This window comes from Chlorocebus sabaeus, chromosome 11 (assembly GCF_047675955.1).
Source record: "Chlorocebus sabaeus isolate Y175 chromosome 11, mChlSab1.0.hap1, whole genome shotgun sequence".
Taxonomy (NCBI): Eukaryota; Metazoa; Chordata; class Mammalia; order Primates; family Cercopithecidae; genus Chlorocebus; species Chlorocebus sabaeus.
Genome location: NC_132914.1, coordinates 48,363,563 through 48,387,078, shown reverse-complemented (window position 1 = coordinate 48,387,078; position 23,516 = coordinate 48,363,563). Strand labels below are relative to the sequence as shown.

Below are 23,516 nucleotides of genomic sequence, written 5' to 3'. Positions count from 1 at the left end.
TTTCCACTCCTGAACACTCTCAAGGTCCTTTGCTGCACTCTCACATTTCACCCAAAGCCATAAAGGCAGCCTATTTACTCTGAAACTGCGTATCTTTGATACAGCTTTGGAGGGGATTATTTCCAAGAACTACATGTCATGCTGCTCCCTACCCTTTGCCATTTATTACAACTGAACCCTCAGCCACACTGCAGTGTAATCTGCCAAAAAGGAATAGCTACTAAACTGAGAGCCCTCTTTGTCCACGAGGACCCAACTTGTGCTGTACTAATGTGGAAGGGAAACCATCCAAGATTTTCAACGAGTAGGTTTGAGGTATGCACCATTATAGACACAAACTGTCTTACGGTGATAGCCGGCTAGAGGTATCCTGTGCTACATTTTGAGAAACACTTGAAGCCACAGAGCTATTTCTCTTTCAAACATATTGACACCACAGATGTGAAGAAAAAAAGCACACACAGTTAATGAGCCCACAGCATACCCAAATGCTCTGAGAAGTTAGCCAAAACCGAGAAGAAAACTATTAATACTAATCTGGATCAGGGAACAGGATCAGTATGAACAGCTCAACAACTTGACAGCTGTAAATCAAAGTCAACCACAAGGCAACCTAGGAATCTCCCCAAAGACACAGTAAGTAGTTTAGGCCAAAAACGTATGGGGAAATTTGTTCTCAAAGATTTCATTACCAGTAACATGAAAGTAGAAAGAGGGACACTATATTGAGGCTCTGAAACAGATTTACTATGTTTAGTCTCAAAGGCCTGTATCAAGATCTTGTCTGGGATTTGATTTAAAAAAAAATTTTTTTTTTGAGCTTCCACTAGAGAAGTATAAAAAAAAAATTTTTTTAAGGTTTTAAAAAACTCTGGGAAAGATTATAGACAGACAAGACAACTTAGATTGTTTCCAGTTATTCCTCAAATATGAAGTTATAACTCTTAAATTTACCTTACGGAGCATAAGGATTCAAGTCTGGTGAACAGGGATGGGATGAAGATACCTAGTTCCCACTGATCTCATGACCCCGTTATAAAAAGTAGATTCTTAAAAAATATATAAATGTGTACAAAATACATTAACACACACACATAAACACACTTATATACATTTTGCAGGTCCATTACAACTTTGCATGATTGCTTTCCATAATCGTTAATGACATAAAAACTTTTGTCCCAAGTCCAACTATTCTCATGCCTGCTGCAGAGATGAAGCATTTGGTTCAGGAGTATGAATGAATTAAATATATGACTACAGGTAATATTTTTGGTGACAATGAAAGTGGCTATTTAACACAGCAGGATTTTGGCCTAAGCTTTGGCCTGTATTTATGACTACATAAGTTTGGAGATTACAGCCAAAAAAAAGACTGGAAATTCAGAAGGAAAGTTTTTTGTTTTGTTTTGAATAGTTTTACTCTTAAGGCATCTTTTTGGGTGTTATGAGATGACAAGCAAAATCTGCCACCTCAGAGTGTTCTCTTATATTCCTCTAATGGTGGGGAGAAGATTCTGGTTCTTACCTCAGAAAAGAAAAAGCAGAACTTATTTCAGGAACATCAAGGTAGTAACTGTCAGAGAGAAAAAGCTCTGATAAACCTACCAGGAGGCGTGCAGGCATCTGCAGGAGACTGAACAAATGTGGATCGCCTTTTGGTTGGCATGGGCAAAGCCATCTTCTGTTCTTTATGCTTTGCCAGTGCAGCCTGAACTGCTTCTGTGTGGATATCTGAAAAATTAAACATTTGCATTTATTAGCTTCCGGCTCTTAAATGTGTTTACCACTGTGAGCTGAACTATCACTGCCTCAATTGTTAAAAAAAAAAAAAAAAAGTAAAGGGAATGTTCAGGTGATTTTTATTTATAATTTGATTAAGACCAATTAGAAATAAAAATCAAAAACAAAAATAAAAGAAGCCAAGGATAATTTTGTGGAGGAGGAAAATGAAGTCCAGGATGATGTGTGACTGCTTAACATACCAGACAAAGAGTTGACAGAGATGTGGGGAGGTGGGTGGGGACAGAATACTGAGTCTAACATGCATCTGTGCCAGGCAGGAAATCCTGCCTCAAATGGAATGAGTGCTGTGCAGGTGCCTGGAGAACACTCATTATTTTTCAAGAAAAGAAGCTTAGGATTTTCTTAACTGTCTGAAAGAAAACTTTGTTGAGACCCCTCAGTTCTATGCCACAGGAAGAGAAGGATTGATTTTGATCTAGAAAAACATAAGGGCAGATGTTACTTGTTTGCCACTTTGGGCACAAAAAATTTCAGCTCTCTACTTGAATGTTTAATAGGAATCTCAAAATTAACACATCCAAACAAAACTCTTCATTTTCTACCCCCACCCCAAAGCTCACTCTATAGTTCCACAAAATTAAATCATACTGTATACAGTATTGTATTCTGCTTTAAAAAACAAACAAACAAACAAACAAACAAAACCTCTTACAAAATCTTACTGAGGTAGATAACAGCTGAGGTAGCTTCCTAAGTCACAAAAAAGTTTCCTTTTGTCTAGGAATGGGCCTAATCCACACACAAACTATCCCTCCATACCTCTCTGTAAAGTAAATATACCCCTTATAAGAGCTAGACAATGAGATCTTTTTGTTTGTTTGTTTGTTTTTGAATTTAAACTCTGAATCAGGAAACTGCAGGTCCTAAAATGGAATCACTTTAATGACAATGCGACAATGCCCTAGAAAGAAGGAAGGTTTTAAACTTCAAGGCTGAGATTTCCAGAGTTATCTATCTTTTCTAGGGGTTTCTCAAATGTTGATTTGTTTCTATGACCTACCTCAGCTATTTAAGGTAGCCTATGTAAGTTGGCCTATTTCTTTTCTTTTGAGACGGAGTGTCGCTCTGTCGCCCAGGCTGGAGGGCAGTGGCGCAACCTCAGCTCACTGCAACCTCTGCCTCCTGGGTTCAAGCATTCTCCTGCCTCAGCCACCCAAGTAGCTGGGACTGCAGGTATGCGCCACCATGCCTGGCTAATTTTTGTATTTTTAGGAGATACACCATGTTGGTCAGGCTGATCTCGAACTCCTGACCTTGTGATCCACCCGCCTCGGCCTCCTAAAGTGCTGGGATTATAGGTGTGAGCCACTGAACCTCGCCAGGCTCTGTTTCTTGCAACCAAAAAACCTCCACTAATACAACTAGAAACATCTCACTGTGTAAATACAGACCAATGACAAAACTTTTAAGGGCTGCATAGTATTCCACTGCATGAATGTGCCATGATTTACTTACACAACTCCTTATTATCAGATACTAGGTTATTTCCAATTTTTGTAACTATTCATAGAAAGAATAATTCAGTAATTACACCTTAGAACATGTCTAATTATTTTCTTGGACTTAATTCCAATAACTGCTGAGATCAAAGTACATATACTTCTTTTTCTAGAAATGTTTCAAACTTATTTCCTAAAAATAAGGAACTTTCTCTTATAAAACCCCAGGACATTATTCAAAATCCAGAAAAACTGGCCTGGTGCAATGGCTCACACCTGTAATCCCAGCACTTTGGGAGGCCTAAGTGGGCAGATAACTTGAAGTCAGGAATTCGAGACCAGCCTGGCCAACATGGTAAAACCCTGTTTCTACTAAAAATACAGAAATTAGCCAGGCATGGTGGCATGCACCTATAATCCCAGCTACTCAGGAGGCTAAGGCAGAAGAATCACTTGAACCCAGGAGGTGGAGCTTGCAGTGAGCCGAGATCACACCACTGCACTCCACCCTGGATGACAGAGCAAGACTCCGTTTCAAAAAAAAAAAAATTTTTGTTGTTGTTGTTGTTGTTGTTGTTTTGTTTTGTTTTCTTGAGATAAGGTATTGCTACGTATATTGCCCAGGGTTGGTCTTGAACTGGGCTCCAACGATCCACCTGCCTCAGCCTCCTAAAGTGCTGGGATTACAGGTTTGAGTCAATGAGCTCAGCCAAAATACAGAAATTCAATACTGATACAAACTATTATCTAACCCACAAACCATATTCCAAAATAGTCTATTGCCCCAATAATGTCCTCTATAGGTTTTCCTCCCACCTTTTTTCCTGATCTGGGATCTACTGGAGGAAATCCTACTTAGTTGTCCTATCTCTTGATTCTCTTATAATCCAGGACTGTTTCTCAGCCTTACTTTTTTTTTTATTATCTTGATATTTTTTGTACAGACTAGTTATTTTGTAAAATGTTCTTTAATTTTGGCTTGATATTTCCTTATAATTAGTTTCAGGGTATACATTTTGGCAGAAATACCATAGAAATAATTTGTTGTCTTCTTCTTCTTTTTTTTGGTAAAGATGGGGTCTCACTACATTGCCCAGGCTGGTCTCCAACTACCGGTCTCAAGGAATCCTCCTGCTTCAGCCCCCAAAATGCTGCACTGGGATTATAGGCATGAGTCACCATGCCCAGCCAGAAATAATGTCTTTCTCAAAACATGATGTCAGGAGGTGTCTCGCTCCATTATGGTAATATAACTTGAATTGCAAAGTTGGTTAGTGTGGTGAATATGGTATCTGCCAAATAAACTCACTGTAAACTTACCATTCTTCCCTTTGCAATTAATAAGTAATTCATGGGAGGATACCTTTGAGACTATGTAAATGTTATATACTTTGTCAACCTTTCAACTCACTAGTTTTAGCACCCATTGATAATTCTTGCTGGAATCAATTTTTTTTTTTTAATAGAGATGGGGTCTCCCTACGTTGCCCAGGCTGGTCTCAAACTCCTGGGCTCAAGGATTTTCCTGCCTTGGCATCCAAAAGTGAATAGGATTACAGGTGTGAGCCACTGTGCCCACCATTTTTTAAAAAATATTTTTTATTTTTAATGGAACATTTCATGAGTCTGTGTGTCATCCTTGCTCAGGGGTCATGTTAATCTTCCTTGTATCATTCCAATTTTAGTATGTGTGCTGCTGAAGTATGCATGGAATCAACTACTATATTACAATACGATAATTTTATAGCTCCACCATTTCTTCTATATTTATTAGTTGGTATGTATTATAAGAAAAAGCTTTCCAGGCCAGCACGGTGACTCATGCCTGTAATCCCAGCACTTTGGGAGGCTGAGGAGGGTAGATCACCTGAGGACAGGAGTTCGAAACCAGCCTGGCCAACATGGCAAAACCCCGTCTCCACTGAAAATACAAAAATTAGCTGAGCATGGTGGCACATGCCTGTAGTCCCAGCTAGTTGGGAGGCTGAGGCACAAGAATTGCTGCAACCTGGGAAGCAGAGGTTACAGTGAGCCAAGATTGTACCACTGCACTCCAGCCTGGGTGAAAGAGTGAGACTCCACCTCAAAAAAAAAAAAAAAAGAAGAAAAGCTTTCCTTTCTCCCCTAGTTATTTATATCAAAATGAGCCCACTGATTTCCATTTTATTCCATGACTATTCTGTTACTATCATTATTTTGATGCTCATATTTTTGCAGATTTGGCCAACAGGAGTCCCTTCATGCTGGTTCTTATGTCCTTTAGACACAGTTCCATCATTTTGAGCAGTTGTTTTATGACATAAGATATTTCATGCTCATGAGGTACTTTTCCCGCTCCAGACCTAGAATTATACCTTTCTTCAAGGAAACATGGCTCCTTTTAGTGAAGAATGAATGGTATTTAAAAACCAAGATCTTAGAAGCAGGGGTACTCAGTGCTATTGGGGAATCTTTTCTCTTTTTTTTTTTTTGAGACGGAGTCTCGCTCTGTCGCCCAGGCTGGAGTGCAGTGGCCGGATCTCGGCTCACTGCAAGCTCCGCCTCCCGGGTTTATGCCATCCTCCTGCCTCAGCCTCCTGAGTAGCTGGGACTACAGGCGCCTGCCACCTCGCCCGGCTAGATTTTTGTATTTTTTTAGTAGAGACGGGGTTTCACCGTGTTAGCCAGGATGGTCTCGATCTCCTGACCTCGTGATCCGCCCGTCTCGGCCTCCCAAAGTGCTGGGATTACAGGCTTGAGCCACCGCGCCTGGCCTGGGGAATCTTTTCTAAGCCCTTTTGGTGGATCAAGAAATTCATACACATAAAACTAAATCTGTTACTAACTATATTTAAAATGATGAGTTCATATTAATACCTCCATTTCCAATTCAACATCATTCTAATTTTCCCTCTTTTCACTTATAATTCCCTTCTCTAATAGGATGAAACCTGGTTCACAATATTATCAATATATTTTACTCATTTCTCAATCCTACCATACACAGGAAGTACATTTTAAAAACTGTTTGTTTTTTATTTTTGAGACAGGGTCTCACTCTGTCAACCAGGCTGGAGTGCAGCAGCATGATCTCAACTCACTGCAACCTCCACATCCCGGGCTCAAGCAATCCTCTCACCTCAAACTCGTGTGAGTAGCTGGGACCACAGGTGCACACCCAGCTAATTTTTTGTATTTTTGGTAGAGATGGAGTTTTACTATGTTGCCCAGGTTGCTCTCAAGTTCCTGGGCTCAAGCAATCCACCCGCCTGAGTCTCCCAAAGTGCTGGGATTACAGGCGTGAGCCATTGCACCCAGCCAAAAATTACCATCTTATGTCAATATGAAAAATAAATCTTCTAACTAGTGTTCAGTATTTATTTGTAGTCCTTTTGGTCTTTAGACTGAGGACATATAGTTAAAGTATCATGGTCAAAAACTGTTTGAGTTAGTTCTCATCCTTTCCTGCTTTGATGTGGTTACACAGTTCACATAGTTAGGTTCATCATTTTTTTGTTTATATTCTATAAGTCTTTCCCAGTCTTGCTGATTAAAATTTAACATGTTCCAAAAGTCAAAACTATACCAAAAAGTTAGCTTAAAGAAGTATTACTACCTGAACAATCACTTCTGCCCCAATCCCACCTACCTTTGCTATAGGTAGTAGATACATACATATTTACTATTTTTTACAAAAATAAGCAGACATGTATATCTTTTCATTTCCCTGTCTTTCATACACAAAAGTAAGCATATTGTATTTTTTTGCACTTTGCTTTTCCACTTAACAATATACCCTGGAAATCATTCTCTATCAGCTATCAGCTTTCTTCATTCTTTTTTACAGCTGTATAGCACTCTACTGTACACAGTTTATTTAACTATTATCCTATGTCTGGGCATGTAGATGTTTCTAATATTTTGCAGCTAAAATAATGCAACAAATAGCCTTCTGCAAATATATTTTTACACTAATCAGGGCTTACCTTCAGAGTAAATTCTGATAAGAGAGAATTCTAAATAAAAAAGCAAATACGTGTTAAATTTTGTCACATCTTGAAAAATTCCTCTCCCAAAACAGTTTTTACCACACTGCATTACTACTAGCAATGTACAGGTATACCTACTTCCTCACCGCCTAACCTTCAGAGTGTGTTGTCTAGCTTTTTGATTGCTGCCAACTTGACAGCTAAGAATTCATATCCTAGTATAGTTTTAATTTGTGCTTCCTTGATCATTAATGAGATTAAACATTTTTATAGAGGACTTAAGGGCCATTTTATGTTGGAATGGGAGGAATTCCAAAATGGGAGGAATGCATGAGCCCAAGAGTACGAGACCAGCCTGGGCGACATAATAAAACACTACCTCTACAAAAAATAAAAAATTAGCCATGTGGTGGCATGTGCCTATAGGCCCAGCTATTCAGGAGGCTGAGGCAAGAGGACCACTTGAGCACAGGAGGTCAAGGCTGCCTGAGCCATGACTGCAGTACCTGCACTCCAGCCTGGGCAACAGAGTGACACGAAAGAAAAGAAAGAAAAGAAAAGAAAGAAAAGAAAAGAAAGAAAAGAAAGAAAAAGAAAGAAAGGAAAGAAAGAAAAGAAAGAAAGAAAGAAAGAAAGAAAGAAAGAAAGAAAGAAAGAAAGAAAGAAAGAAAGAAAGAAAGAAAGAAAGAAAGAAAAATATTTTCTTCCAGTATGGCATGTTTTTTTGACATTGTTTATGGCTTTTTTCAAACTATGCAGAAGATGGGTTTTTAAAAATTATTATAGAATTAAGTTCTCAAATCAACAACCAAACTACACCATAAGGAACTAAAAAAAGAACAAACTAAATCCAAAATTAGCAGAAGGTGCTGGGCGAGGTGGCTCACACCTGTAATCTCAGCACTTTGGGAGGCCAAGGCAGGTGGATCATCTGAGGCCAGGAGTTCCAGACCAGCCTGGTCAACAACAGGGTAAAACCCCTCTCCACTAAAATACAAAAATTAGCCAGGTGTGGTGGTGCACACCTGTAATCCCAGCTACTCAGGAGACTAAGGCAGGATAACTGCTTGAACCCAGGAGGCGGGGGTTGTAGTGAGCTGATATCGTGCCACTGCACTCCAGCCTGGGCAACAGAGTAAGGCTCCGTCTCAAAAAAAAAAAAAAAAGAATAGAAATAATAAAGATTAGAGTAGAATTAAATGAAATAGAGAACAGAGAAATGGGGGCAAAATCAACAAATGAGTTGCTTTTTTGAAAAGATCAACAACATTGACAAATCCTCAGCTTTCTTGAGAAAAAAACAAAAGAAGATTCAAATAACTAAAATAAGAAATAAGAGACATTACAACTGGATGCCTCAGAAATAAAAGGAATTATAACAGACTGTGGGCTGGGTACAGGGGCTGATGCCTGTAATCTCAGCACTTTGGGAGGCCGAGGTGGGCAGATCACTTGAGCCCAGAAGTTCAAGACCAGCCTGGGCAACATGGCAACAGCTCGTCTCTACAAAAAACACAAAAATTAGCTGGCCATGGGCGTGTCTGTTCGTGTAGTACCAGCTACCCAGGGCTGGGGGTCGGGGGTTGAGGTGGGAGAACTGAAGCTGTAGTGAGCCATAATCGTGCCACTGCACTCTAGCCTAGGTGACAGAGACCTTTCTCGGAAAAAAAAAAAAAAAAAGAAAAGAAAAGAAAAAAGAAAAAGAAAGACTACTAGGAATCATACCTGCCAACAAATTGGATAATCTACAAAAAATTGGATAAATTCCTAGAAACATAAACCTACCAAGACTGAATCATGAAAAAATAGAAAATCTCAACAGATCTGTAATTAGTAAGGAGATTGAATCAGTAACTGAAAACTCTCCAACAAAGAAAAGCCCAGGACCTGACAGCCTCACTGGAGAATTCTATCAAACATTTAAATAAGAATTAATGTAAATCTTTCTCAAACTCTTTCAGAAAAACTGAAAAGGAGGATCACTTGAGCCCAGGAGGACGAGGCTACAGTGAGCTATGATCACACTGCTGCACTTCAGCCTGCGCAACAGAATGAGACCCTGTTTCTTTAAAAAAAAAAAAAAAAAAAAAAGTTGTGTTTCTATACACTAACAATGAATTACTTGAAAAGAAAATAATGCCATTTATAATAACATCAAAAAGAACAAAATACTTAGGAATAGACTTAACTGAGGAGGTGAAAAACTTGTACATTAAAAACCGTAAAACATCTCTGAAAGAAATTAAAGAAGACATAGGAAAGAGATCCTGTGTTCATGGACTGGAAGACTTTATATTGTTAAAATGTTGTTACTGTCCAAAGCATTTTAAAGATTCAATGGAATCCCTATCAATATCCCAATGGCATTTTTTTCCAGAGACAGAAAAAACAATTCTAAACTTTTTACACGGAATCTCAAAAGATTCCAAATAGCCAAAATAATCTTTAAAAAGCAGCACAAAGCTGAAGTCTTTATATTTCTTTTTTTTGAAATGGAGTCTCGGTCTGTCGCCCAGGCTAGAGTGCAATGGTGTGGTCTCGGCTCACTGCAACCTCTGCCTCCCGGTTCAAGTGATCCTCCTGCCTCAGCCTCCCAAGTAGCTGGGACTATGGGCATGTGCCACCACGTCCAGCTAATTTGTGTGTGTGTGTGTGTGTGTGTGTGTGTGTGTGTGTGTATATATATTTTTTTTTTTTTTTGAGACAGAGTCTCACTCTGTTGCCCAGGCTGGAGTATAGTGGCACAGTCTCGGCTCACTGCAACCTCTGCCTCCTGGGTTCAAGCAATTCTCTTGCCTCAGCCTCCTGAGTAGCTGGGATCAGAGGTGCCTGCCACCATGCCTGGCTAATTTTTTGTATTTTTAGTAGAGATAGGGTTTCACCATGTTGGTCAGGCTGATCTTGAACTCCTGACCTCAAGTGATCCACCTGCCTTGGCCTCCCAAAGTGCTAGGATTACAGGCATGAGCCACCACGCCCGGCCTATATTTCCTTATTTCGAAACTATTACAGGATGGGCATGGTGGTTTACACAAGTAATTCCAACACTTTGGGAGGCTGAGTGGGGAGGATTGCTTGAACCCAGGAGTTCAAGACCAGCCTGGAAAATACAGTGAGATTCTGTCCCTGTTTAAAAAATATATAATTACAAAGCTCCAGTATTCAAAATAATTTGGTACTAGCATAAAGACCGATATAAAGACCAACAGAACAATAGAGAGCCCAGGAATACATCCTCACATAGAAGGTCAAATGATTTTCAACAAAGGTGCCAAAACTACACAATGGGAAAAGGATAGTCTCTTCAACAAATGTGTTAGGAAAACTGAATAACCACATGCAAAAGAATGAAAAATGGGCCCTTATTTAACATGATATGCAAAAATTGACTCAAAATAGATTAAAGACCTAACCAGTAAGGCCATAAACTAAAACTCCTAGAAGAAAATAGAGGGGAAAAGCTTCATGACATTGGATTTGACAACAATTTATTGAATGTGACACCAAAAACACAGGCAATAAGAGCAAAAATAGGCAAATAAGACTACATTAAACTTAAAAACTTCTGCTCATCAGAGAAACAATCAACAGAATAAAAAGATAACCTGCGAAATGGGAGAAAGTATTTACAAACCATATATTGGGTAGGGTATTAATATCCAAAATAAAGACCTTCTATAACCTAGTAACAAAAAAAAATTAACCTAAGTTTTTAAATGGGCAAAGGACTTGAATAGACATTTCTCCAGAGAAGATAAACAACCAACAATCATATGAAAAGATGCTCAACATCACTTTCTTCAAGGAAATGAAAATCAAAACCACAATGAGGTACTACTTTACAGCCACTAGAACGGCCATACCTTACTTACATCCATTAGAATTTTTTCTATATCAAAAAATCAGAAAATACGTGTTGAAGAGGATTTGGAGAAATTGGAATGCTTGTGCACCACTGGTGGGACTGTAAAACAATATAGCTTCTATGGAAAATAGTACGGAGTTTCCTCAAAGATTAAAAAAATAGATTTACCATACGATCCAGCAATTCCACTTCTGGATATATCTCCAAATGAACCGAAAACAGGATCTCAAAGAAATATTTGTACTCATATTCACTGCAGCATTATTCACAATAACTAAGATGTGGAAGCAACAAAATCCCCACTGTGGTGGAAGAGATAAGTAAAACATGGTATATACATACAAAGAAATATTATTCAGCCTTAAAAAAATAAGGAAATCCCATCATCTGCCACAACATGGATGAACCCTGAGGACACTGTGTAGAATAAAATAAGCCAATCACAAAAAGACAAATACTGCATGATTTCAGTTATATGACATACTCAAATTCACAGAAGCAGGAAGGTAGAATGGTGGTTGCTGGAGGCTGAGAGGAGGGGAAAATGAGTTGTTGTTCAACAGGTATGGAATTTCAGTCACACAAGATGAAGAAGTTCTAGAGATCTGCTGTACAATAACAGGCATACAGTTACCAATACTGTAATGTATACTTAAAAACTGTCAAAAAGATACATTTATGTGTTTTTTAACCACAAAAAAATATTTTATGTAGTTTTAAAATTACATCTGCATTCTGGGCCTTTCCATAAGGCTTTCTATAGGCTGGATTATAGCAAAGTTTTGTGATGTTTTCATTTGGTACTTTATTTTTTGAGACAGAGTTTCACTCTTGTTGCCCAGGCTGAAGTGCAGTGGCATGATCTTGGCTCACTGCAACCTCCGCCTCCTGGGTTCAAGAGATTCCCCTGCCTCAGCCTCCTGAGTAGCTGGCATTACAGGCACCCACCACCACCCCTGGATAATTTTTTGTATTTTTAGTAGAGATGGGCTTTCATCATGTTGGTCAGGCTGGTCTCAAACTCCTGACTTCAGATGATCCACCCACCTTCGCTTTCCAAAGCACTGGGATTACAGGCGTGAGCCACGGTGCCTGGGGCTCGTTTGGCACTTAATATAGTTTCTTTTTTGCATATAGATCTCTGATTTTTGAAGCTTATACTCTTTTTGAGACAAAGTCTCTCTTTCGCCCAGGCCGGATAGCAGTGGCACAATCTCGGCTCACAGCAGCCTCTGCCTCCTGGGTTCAAGTGATTCTCATGTCTCAGCATCCTGAGTAGCTGGGACTACAGGCACTCACCACCATACCCAGCTTTTTTTTTTTGTATTTTTAGTAGAGATGGGGTTTCACCATGTTGGCCAGCCTGGCCTTGAACTCCTGACCTCATGTGATTTGCCCACTTCAGCCTCCCAACGTGCTGGGATTACAGGTGTGAGCCACCACATCTGACCTGAAGTTTATGCTTATACATGGTGTGAGATATGGATCTAATTAATCTTTTTCCAGCTGTCCTAGTGTCACTTATTTAAAAGTACATTTTTGTCCTGGTGATTTGTAATGTAATCTTTATTGTATACTAAATTCCCAGATATACATCTGTCTACCTCTGAACTTGTTATTCCAATGGTCTGCCTGCTAATCTGTGTGCCATACTAAACTGTTTTAATTACAGTCTCTATAGGATGTTTTAATATCTGGTACGTGTAGTCACTCCTTGTACCTTTTCTTTCTCAGTGTTCTCTTAGCTATTCTTATATGTTTATTTTCCCAAATGAACTTCAAAAATGAGTTTTCTAACTCTATAAATAAATTTGATACTGCTTTTACTGGCATTAGATTAGACCTGTAAAGTAATTTAGACAGACCTGGCATCTTCGTGGTGTTAAACTGCCCTAAGAACAATGGATGTCTTTCCACTTATTAGGTCTACTTTTTTGTCTTTCAGGGTTTTAAATTTTTTTTCATAAAGGTTTTAGACATTTCTTAAGTTTATCCCTAAATATATTTTACCTTTAGTGCTTTTGTAAATGAAGTTTGCTGTACTATTGTATCTTTTAACTGCTTATTATTTGCATATGTGAAGGTTGTTGATTTCTGTACTAATGTTGTATCTTGCTGACCAAATTGTTTTAAGTTAATTCTGTCATTGATTGTCTTGAGTTTTCTAGATAAATTATCTTATAAACTGTAAATAGTTTTACTTCTTTTCTAATTCTTACACTTCTCACTGATTTTTCTCGTCCATCTGCATTGGCAAATACCTATGGTACAATTAAAATGTTAGTATCTTTAGAATTAAAAAAAAAAAGCCCTTGCAAGTAAGATGGGGTTGTGGGGGGATGAACAACCCAACATAAAAAAAAAATAGAGGCTGGGTGCGGTGGCTCACACCTGTAATCCCAGCACTTTGGGAGGCAGAGACAGGTGGATCACGAGGTCAGGAGATCGAGACCATCCTGGCTAACACGGTGAAACCCCATCTCTACTAAAAAATACAAAAAATTAGCTGGGCATGGTGGCAGGCGCCTGTAGTCCCAGCTAGTCAGGAGGCTGAGGCAGGAGAATGGCGTGAACCCGGGAGGCGGAGCTTGCAGTGAGTCGAGATGGGGCCACTGCACTCCAGCCTGGGCGACAGAGCGAGACCCCATCTCGAAAAAAATAAATAAATAAATAAAATAAAATTAAAATAGGCTTAGGCAATGGACAGGTAGTTTATAGAAGCAGCACAAATGGCCAGTAAACATATCTCCAAATGTCCAATCTCATTCGTAACAAAAGAAATAATACCTTTACCACCAAGATAAAAGAGTAGCCATTTCCCCCCCACATCTGTGGATAACACTGAAACATTTCTTTTCTCATCTTTCCCAAAAAGATAAGTGGAATATGTTATTTTTAGTCTCAAAGTAGCTGCTCCTATTCTTTTTATTTTTTGAAAGGGTGTGTCGAAATGTTGCCCAGGCTGGAGTGCAGTGGCATGATGTCAGCTCACTGCAAGCTCCGCCTCCTGGGTTCAAGCAATTCTGCCTCAGTCTCTCGCGTAGCTGGGACTACAGGCACATGCCACCATGCCTGGCTAATTTTTGCATTTTTAGTAGAAATGGGTTTTGGTCAGGCTGGTCTCCAACTCCTGACCTCAAGCGATCCACCTGCCTCGGCCTCCCAAAATGCTGGGATTACAGGCGTGAGCCACCGTGCCTGGCCAGCTGCTCGTATTCTTGGCTTATTTTTAAAAAGTGGTTATCATATGATCCATGAGTGGCACAGCTGGGCTTTAAGGACCAGGGCGAAAACTGAGACCAAGTGCCCTTACCTGTTAGGATTTTTCCATAGACAGACAGATAGGGATAGAGGGAAAGGCAGATGTATAGGTGGGTTGAGTCATAAAGCAGAGAGGTATAGTTCAAGGAATTCCTTGCAAGCCAACAAGCAATCATGCCATTTTTCCTTAATTTCTAAGGTACTGACCTCTTGCAGAAGCAGCAATGACTAATTTCTGAAATAGGATATCACAACACTAATTAGGGCACTACTCAGTGCAGGGTGGAGAGGAAGAGGAGGGGATATTTTAATTTTCCATTTCACATTCCCCTGCTTTGATAAATTATGTTTCTTCTGCCTGGAATATCCAAATAACTATCCATCCTTCAAAATGGCTCAGACATCACCACCTCCATTCTGAAGCCCATTCTTGACACCGCATGCCTTCCCGTCTCCCTCTTCTGTGTCACCTCTGTATCTTGTATTGAGGAGGGGGGAAGAAAAAAAAAAACCCTCCACCTTAGGCAACATGGTGAAACCCTGCCTCCACAAAAAATATAAAAATTATCCAGGCATGGCAGGGTTTGTCTGTAGTCCCAGCTACTTGAGCTAAAGAGGGACGATAGTTTGAGCCCAGGAGGTGGAGGATGGAGTGAGCTGACTGTGTCAGAGATTAGATTTGGACAGAGACAGAAAAGTTCACAATTAGGGTGGCAAAGCAAGTTAGTACTGCATTTAGCTCCCAGCATTAAATCAGAAGAATCCATACTTAGAGTAAAAGTCATTAAGAACAATAACTGGGCCCGGCATGGTGGCTCACACCTGTAATCCCAGCACACTGAGAGGCCAGGGTGGGTGGATCACTTGAGGCCAGGAGTTTGAGACCAGCCTGGCCAACATAGGGAAACCTCATCTTTATTAAAAATACAAAAATTAGCTGGGTGTAGTGGCATGTGCCTGTAATCCTAGCTACTCGGGAGACTGAGGCATAAGAATTACTTTAACCCAGGAGGCGGAGGTTGCAATGAGCCAAGATAGCACCACTGCATTCCAGCCTGGGCAACAGAGTGAGACTCTGTCTTAAAAGTAATAATAATAATAGACAGGGCGCAGTGGCTCACGCCTGTAATTCCAGCACTTTGGGAGGCCAAGGCAGGTGGATCACGAGGTCAGGAGTTCGAGACCAGCCTGGTCAATATGGTGAAACCCCGTCTCTACTAAAAATACAAAAATTAGTTGGGTGTGGCGGCACACGCCTGTAGTCCCAGCTACTTGGGAGGCTGAGGCAGAAGAATCACTTGAACCCAGGAGGCAGAGGTTGCAATGAGCTGAGATCGTGCCACTGCACTCCAGCCTGGGCAACAGAGCGAGACTCCATCTCAAAATAAATAAATAAAATAATTAAGACTTTAAAATCTTAAAATCTATCTTTAAAATTTACAATATGCATAAATTTTATGTTATTTTACCATAATAAAAGATTGAAAAAAATACACACTGCAAAAATATCTAAACATATATAATGCTAAAGTAAAAATTTTCCCTAGACCCACCACTTCCCAAAAATAATCCTGCCTCAATAGTTTGGTATATATTTTTCCAGGTCTCCATGTCTATAAACATAGTAGCATACGTTTATATTATTATAACATAATAATGTTATAAATATTACAAGTATAAACATTTATAAAAATCAGATTATATGCTACATACTGTCTTGCCTTTACTATTTAAAAAGTATATTTTGGGCTGGGCGAGATGGTTCACCACTATAATCCCAGCACCTGGGGGAGGCCAAGGCGGAAGGATTGCTTAAAATCAGGAGTTCAAGACCAACATGGGCAACAAAGTGAGATCCCACCTCAACAAAAAATAAAGTAAGTTGGCCAGGCACAGTGGCTCACGCCTGTAATCCCAGCATTTTGGGAGGCCGAGGCGGGCAGATTACGAGGTCAGGAGATCAAGACCATCCTGGCTAACATGGTGAAACCCCGCCTCTACTAAAAACACAAAAAACTAGCCAGGTGTGGTGGCGGGTGCCTGTAGTCCCACCTACTTGGGAGGCTGAGGCAGGAGAATGGCGTGAACCCAAGAGGCAGAGCCTGAAGCGAGCCGAAATCACGCCACTGCACTCCAGCCTAGGCGACAGAGCAAAACTTTGTCTCAAAAAAATTAAAATAAAATAAGTTAACCTGGCACAGTAGCGTGTGCCTGTAGTTCCAGCTACTTGAGAGGCTGAGGCAGGAAGATTGCTTGCACCCAGGAGTTAGACGCTGCACTGAGCCATGATTGTGCCATTGTACTCCAGCCTGAGTGACAGAGTGAGACCCTGTCTCAAAAAAAAAAAAAGGATTTTGTACATCCTTCCATATTTGCACAAATACATCTACCTCAAGTTAACTTTCATAAAATTCTATTGTGTGAACATTCTATGACTTATTTAACCATTGGACTATACATAATACCACAACAAACGGCTTTGTATATGTATGTATATATCTTTATGCACACGAGTGTTTATATAAAATGAATTCTTAGAAGTAAAATTTCTGGATAAAGAGCATGACTATTTAAAATTTTAAAGATATTGCCAAACTGTTGGGCTATTACTTTTAAGACATTACCAACTTATTTTTAGCTCTGAAATGAAATAATTTTATACTGCATTTATACTGATTATACAATTGTAGCGTCCTTGGAATTTACTTAGTTGAATCATGATTCCATATTTAATTGAATCTATGATGTCATCTTGTATAAAACATTCTTATTTTAGGTATGTTAAAAGTGAGAAAAATGTCCTCCTTATATTAGAAGGAAAAATGATTCCTAGCTGTCTTAGAAAATGATTAATCACTTCTACTGAGAAAGTAACAGACAACAGCAAATCAAATTTTTAAATTTACTAATTAAAAAGAGTACATTTCCAAAGTATTTTTATATGTGATATGAAACATGTAATGGCAAACTGGACAAAGCTAGGGAATTATTCACATTAAGAAAGCTTTAGAAGGCCTGTAACATCTGGATAATTAGTAATTACAGAGCATGTTTTTCCCTGTCACAGGCATTCACAGCAACAGATCACAAAACAAATCAAGCCACTCAACTATTTTCTAACATGATAAACCTTGACCCATACACCAGTGTCAAAAAGAGATGGTCAGTTATCTATTAGCAAAGACTCTTATTGATAACAACAGGCAGCTCTCTTAACTGAATTTGACTCATTCAACACCACACAATTCATCTTGATCTTTGATAAAGAAGTCACTTCCAGAGTTCAGTCCCCAGACACAAGTGACTTTGGACATCTCTCCCAGAAGCATGTGGAAGCTGGGTATCATTTTCCAGTACTCATGTTTGAGCTGAATAAGGTAATACGAATACTCCCCTAACGTCCTGTTTTATTTTTGTTTTGTTTGAGGTACCTAACTTCTCAAGAGATTAACATCAAGAGAGTCAGAATGACTTAAAATAAGATCACTTTTCATCACAGGCATTAATTTGTGTTTTCTACATTTGAGACCATACTACGTGTATGGAGGTGCATCATGCCTGGATGTGCAGGAAAAAGAAATATACTAATAAGGTAGTATACTCGAAATGTAAGCTCCCTCTTGGCTAAAGCACAAAGAATGGAATCAGGTCAGATAATCTAAACTCTGAATAAAGGTAAGTTCTTTATACTGTGTCTGAAATGTGAACACTAAGTCTATTTAGATTTAATTATGATTGGTTGAAATGTTATAGGTGTTAATAAGCCTCCATCAAATAAGAAAGGGTTTTATAATTACACTTACCAACATTAATATAAAATCCTTCTTATGTAGCCATCACTTTATTCTGAATTGTTGCAATTTTTATTAAACATACCTTACATTCTTCAGCTATTTTTGCACATGACATGTAAATGTAACCCTTTCTATGACTGGAGTAGCAAACAGATATAAGTTCAGCTCCCATCAACCTCCACTACTTATCTGCCCCACCTCTGCAGCTGCTGCTGGTCTCTTCTCAAATGATCCTCCTGCCTCGGCCTCCCTGAGTGCTGGGATTACAGGTACGAGCCACCCCTGCTGATTTCTTCTTATTCAGAGAAGCCAGAATTCTCAGAGACTCAATTTCTTTCACATCTTGAGCTTTCTTTCGCTATTTAGTTGAGCAATTCCTAATATACTGAAAAATTTGATTTTCACCCAAAGTCTATGCTTGTATCCTCTTTTCAAGTTCCCCTCCTGATAGGATTGGAGGACCCTCATAGCTTTCAATATCTTCAAGGTTTTTAAATCACTTTTTCTCCCCTACTTCACCTCATTCTGACCTACTTCTTGCTACTATCATTTAAACACACACACACACACAGACAAACAGAAAAACTCCCAGTGAGATGAACATACAATTGTTAAAAACTCTCCAGTACACCAGCACCTAGCCAACAATCTCCACAGTCAGCTGACTAGTATCTGATCCACAGCATACACTTTCTAATACTTGGGATAATCAAAAAGCAAAGATGCAAAAGAGCAGGGACTACAGATTACAGCTGGGTTTTAACAGGTGAAGCTCAAAATTTTATAGTACTAAATAAGCTCACAAAAAACTTTTTCACATTTGATTGGCTTGGATATAGAATGTTGAAAATCACCCTTCTGGATCCTTAATAATCCTTTATTACATGCTGTAAAAACAAAGAAAAAGGAAGGTCACACACACACACACACACACACACACACACACACACACACTCCCAGAAGGCCAGGGATGAAAGCTGTGAAGGCTAAAATCCCTTCTGGACAGGTTGGAGCATGCTGCTGCTGAACCTGGGCTCCAGCCTCAAAAGGCAACACTAGGTGGCTGGAAAATCAGGCTTAGGTGATTGGCAACAAAGGGGAGCACCTGAATGCTTTGCTACTTCCAGCCCTCCCTTTCTCTAATCCATTCCTTAACTAGTAACTACAACGTGTTTTGGTTTTTTTTTTTTTTTGAGACGGAGTCTCACTCTGTCACCCAGACTGGAGTGTAGTGGCGCGATCTCAGCTCACTGCAAGCTCCGCCTCCCGGGTTCACGCCATTCTCCTGCCTCAGCCTCCCAAGTAGCTGAGACTACAGGCGCCCACCACCATGCCTGGCTAATTTTTTTGTATTTTTAGTAGAGACGGGGTTTCACTGTGTTAGCCAGCACGGTCTCGAACTCCTGACCTCAAGTGATCCACCCACCTTGGCCTCCCAAAGTGCTAGGATTACAGGCGTGAGCCACTGCACCTGGTCTACTAGTAAATACTTCTATTCTCTTCTTTCTGCAAAATATCTGTTTAGCTTTTATATATGGAAGGCCCTGTGCCAAGGCACTTCGGTCTATAGCTGGAGTGAGCTACTAAAACAAATACAAATCTGATGATGTTACTGCTCTGCTGAAAATCCTTCAGTGACATTCAAGATCCCACAAGATCTGGTCTCTGGTAATCCTTCTAGCCTCATCTCCCACCTCTTTCTGGCCCTTGCAGTCTAAGTTCTGAACACTATTTCCCTGGCTAACTCTTGTCTGTCTGCCATGACTCAGCTTAGATGTCTTGTTCTCTGAGCAAGCCTCTCTTGATCACTCAAGACCAGTTTAGGTATAAAATTACAACCTCTATTTTTTTTTCCCCTGACTGAACACTTCTCATCCTTTTCTCCTTCTGTGTGTGAAAATATCTATCTAGTAAAACCAGCTCACAAAATAGCTGATGCAGCTCTTCAACTGTGTCCTTTCCTCATTTTCTCTAAAGCAGTTTTTGAGAGGATGTAATATAGACTGTGTTTTTCAGTTCAAGAAAACGTTAAGGCAACCTTGGTCAGTACAAAGAAGACAAAAATAAATAATATCTCCATTAGTCTTTTTGCTTAATTCTGCCACTTCTTAAAACAAGAAATGTGCCGCAGAGACTACTCTTGGTGCAGTGGACGGGAAGTGGGCGTCGGAAAGGCCTGCTGCACCACACAGGCTCTAGGGATCTATCAGTCGCTCCTCTGCTTATCAAAGCTGCACACCTGGTACTGGCCGCCAGGTGGTCCCAAGCACAGTGCAAGCAGGAGTATGCTCCTGCTGCCAGACAGGGCACACCTTGCTCCTTCCCTTCCTGTGGGTACTTTTTGGGTTAGAAGAAATAACTAATTTGAAATTTCATTGAGAGTTCTTTCAGCTCCATCAATTAAGAGAGACTAGTTACGCAATAGCTCTAGCTCTGGTAAACATAGAAGGGCCTGCCTCTTCCAATAGAATCCACTGAGCTCTCCCAGTACCACCCACGAGACCCAACCCTCTACTTTCTTATTTACTTATTTATTCACATGGCCTTTGTGCTTGTATGCTTGTCTGGTCTCTTCTTAAACTGTTAAATTCCTTGAGGGCAGAACAGTCTTTATTTTTTTTTTGAGACGGAGTCTCACTCTGTCACCCAGGCTGGAGTACAGTGGTGGGATATCAGTTCACTGCAAGCTCCACCTCCCGGGTTCAAGTGATTCTCCTGCCTCAGCCTCCTGAGTAGCTGGGATTACAGGCGCCCACTACCATGCCCCACTAATTTTTGTATTTTTATTTTTTTATTTTTATTTTAATTTTTATTTATTTTTTTTTTGAGACGGAGTCTCGCTCTGTCGCCCAGGCTGGAGGGCAGTGGCCGGATCTCAGCTCACTGCAAGCTCCGCCTCCCGGGTTTTCGCCATTCTCCTGCCTCAGCCTCCCGAGTAGCTGGGACTACAGGTGCCCGCCACCTCGCCCGGCTAGTTTTTTTTTGTATTTTTTTTAGTAGAGACAGGGTTTCACCGCGTTAGCCAGGATGGTCTCGATCTCCTGACCTCGTGATCCGCCCGTCCCGGCCTCCCAAAGTGCTGGGATTACAGGCTTGAGCCACCGCGCCCAGCCAATTTTTGTATTTTTAGTACAGACGAGGTTTCACCATGTTGGCCAGGCTGGTCTCAAACTCCTGACCTCAAGTGATCTGCCCACCTCAGTCTCCCAAAGTGCTGGGGTTACAAGCGTGAGCCATGTCGCCTAGCTGGAAACAGTCTTAGGTACTGTTCCATTTCCAGCAAATTACCGAGTACCTACTATACCTGACACATAGTAGGGTACAAAATAAATGACTGGTAAATGAGTAATATAGACTTGTTGGTGCCTCATAGGGGGGGAAAAAAAAGAAACAAGTACTGGAAGCTCTCAGGATACACAGTTCATACTATTGTTAGGAAAACGATTTAGCTGGTCATTCTGCGGCTTCTCCTCACCTGATCGATATCGTTCATCCCTGGCTCCCCCGGATCGAGTTCGGTGGTACTTAGAGGGAGCAGAAGTTTGAGCTGTAGATGGAGCAGGTGTCTGGTTTCTAAGTTCTTTCTGTACTGCTGAATCAGTTTCTAAAAAAGGAAGTTTAAAAGATGGTTATCCAGTAACAGTAATAGCTAACATTTTCTAAAGCCCTTTAAGCATTCCCACAACACTCTGAGCTAGGTACTATTACCCCATTCACAGCAAAGGGCTAGAGAGTTTTAATATAAATACATAAATATGATGCAAAGACATCCAAACTAAAAAATATCATCATAGAGCCTTAAATGTCAACAGGCTGATGAGAGGAATAGCCAGAAGACAAATGTAAATTAAAAGGCCATTCCAGAGACTCCAAAGAGAGGCAGTAGTGATGGGGAGCTGACTGCATATGACCCCCAACCCTGAACAGTAAGACAACGAATAGCTTGGGGAGCCTTAGCTACCATACCGTCAGTCACTCCAGATAAACATAATTCAAGCAAAAACAGGGTGATTATGCAAGCACAGCTTCAAGCCTATTAGCCCCTCTTCCAACAGGACTCATCACTGACCCTGTCCTGTCCCCATACTCTGCCCTCCCAAAATATACTGTCTTATCAAGAATATAGGGATGGGGTTAATAAACAGAAAAACACTAAGTTCTGATGTTTTCCTGCCTTTTTATCTCAAATGATTAATTCCAAATTTGTTTCTAAAAAAAATTACAATAAGAAAATTTAACATAAGATGTACGTTTTTAACAAAATTTTGAGTGTAAAATACAGTAGTATTAATATCTTATTAGTATTAATAAGGCACGATGTTATAAAGCAGAACTTACTAACCTTGGATAACTGAAACTTTATACCTGCAGAACAGCAATGTCTCATTTCCCGCTCCCTATATCCCCCGACAACTACCATTCTACTCTCTGCTTTTATAAGCTTGACTCTCTTAGATATCCCATATAAGTGGAATCATGCAGTATTTGTTCTTCTGTGACTGCTTTATTTCCCTCAGCATAATGTCCTCCAGGTTGTCACATATTGCAGGATTTCCTTCTTTAAGGCTTATTTTAAGTTTCTGAAATAGCACCTGGTTATGCCCAGCAAGACAGCTTCTGCACAGCAAATTAAGTGCCCAATATATTAAGATGTCATCTACACAGCAAATGTACTGCTCCAGACCCCAGCTCAGAATCAGCCTATAAAGCCAAAAGATTAAGGGGGGAAAAAAAAGACTCAAAGCAGTGGTCTGGGGAGTACAAGCAACAGTGCCACACACCCCAGTAAACACTGATGGCATCAAAGTATTACAGGAACTGAGATTCACAATGACAATGTTTTATCACTTAAAAAGAAAAAAAAAAAGCAGGTAGCATGCTGGAAAGGTCATGTGTTGGGGCTCTAGTCAATAGTCCTGGCTGAGCCCAGCCCTCCACCTGCCCTGTCAAGGCAGCAAACATTTGAATGAGCCATCTTAGACTGTCCAGAGCAGCCCATCTACTACGTGAGGGGGAAGACAACCACTGAATGACCCCAGCTGGCAACCACATAGAGCAAAATAATCACTGAAATTAGCCCTGCCCAAATTCCTGGCCCACAAAACCATTATTTCTTTAAATGGTTCATACACACACACGCACACACACACACACGGAAGAGTATATTTTAGGGTCTTCTCCACTAATGTGCTTTTAAGGATCTGGAAATGCTGTTTTTGATGGTTCCTCTTAACCGAGCTTTTCATTAGAAAATATATTAACTGAGCAGAAAATGTTTCAGAAACAGATTTTACAATGTCTGGGATTATAACTGAAGTTTTAATCAACCTAAATTCTCTTCAGAATCTATTTCACAGAATAGCTATACCAAATTCTTAACATT

At 40.1% G+C, this 23,516-nt stretch overlaps 1 protein-coding gene and 1 non-coding gene across 4 annotated transcripts in view; both read right to left on the bottom strand.

Annotated features, from left to right (window-relative positions):
• Positions 1-23,516, bottom strand: part of DIP2B (disco interacting protein 2 homolog B) — a 255,438-nt gene that overhangs the window by 91,567 nt on the left and 140,355 nt on the right. For all 3 annotated transcript variants that reach the window (XM_008003223.3, XM_008003222.3, XM_008003226.3), the window contains exons 3-4: positions 21,609-21,737; positions 1,609-1,734 (exon numbers count right to left, since the gene is read on the bottom strand). In XM_008003223.3, coding sequence (XP_008001414.1) covers positions 1,609-1,734; positions 21,609-21,737 — 255 coding nt within the window. The remainder of the gene's footprint in view (positions 1-1,608; positions 1,735-21,608; positions 21,738-23,516) is intronic.
• LOC119623970 (U6 spliceosomal RNA) lies at positions 4,848-4,950 on the bottom strand. The gene has a single exon (XR_005240072.1). It is a non-coding gene; the product is annotated as a U6 spliceosomal RNA (small nuclear RNA).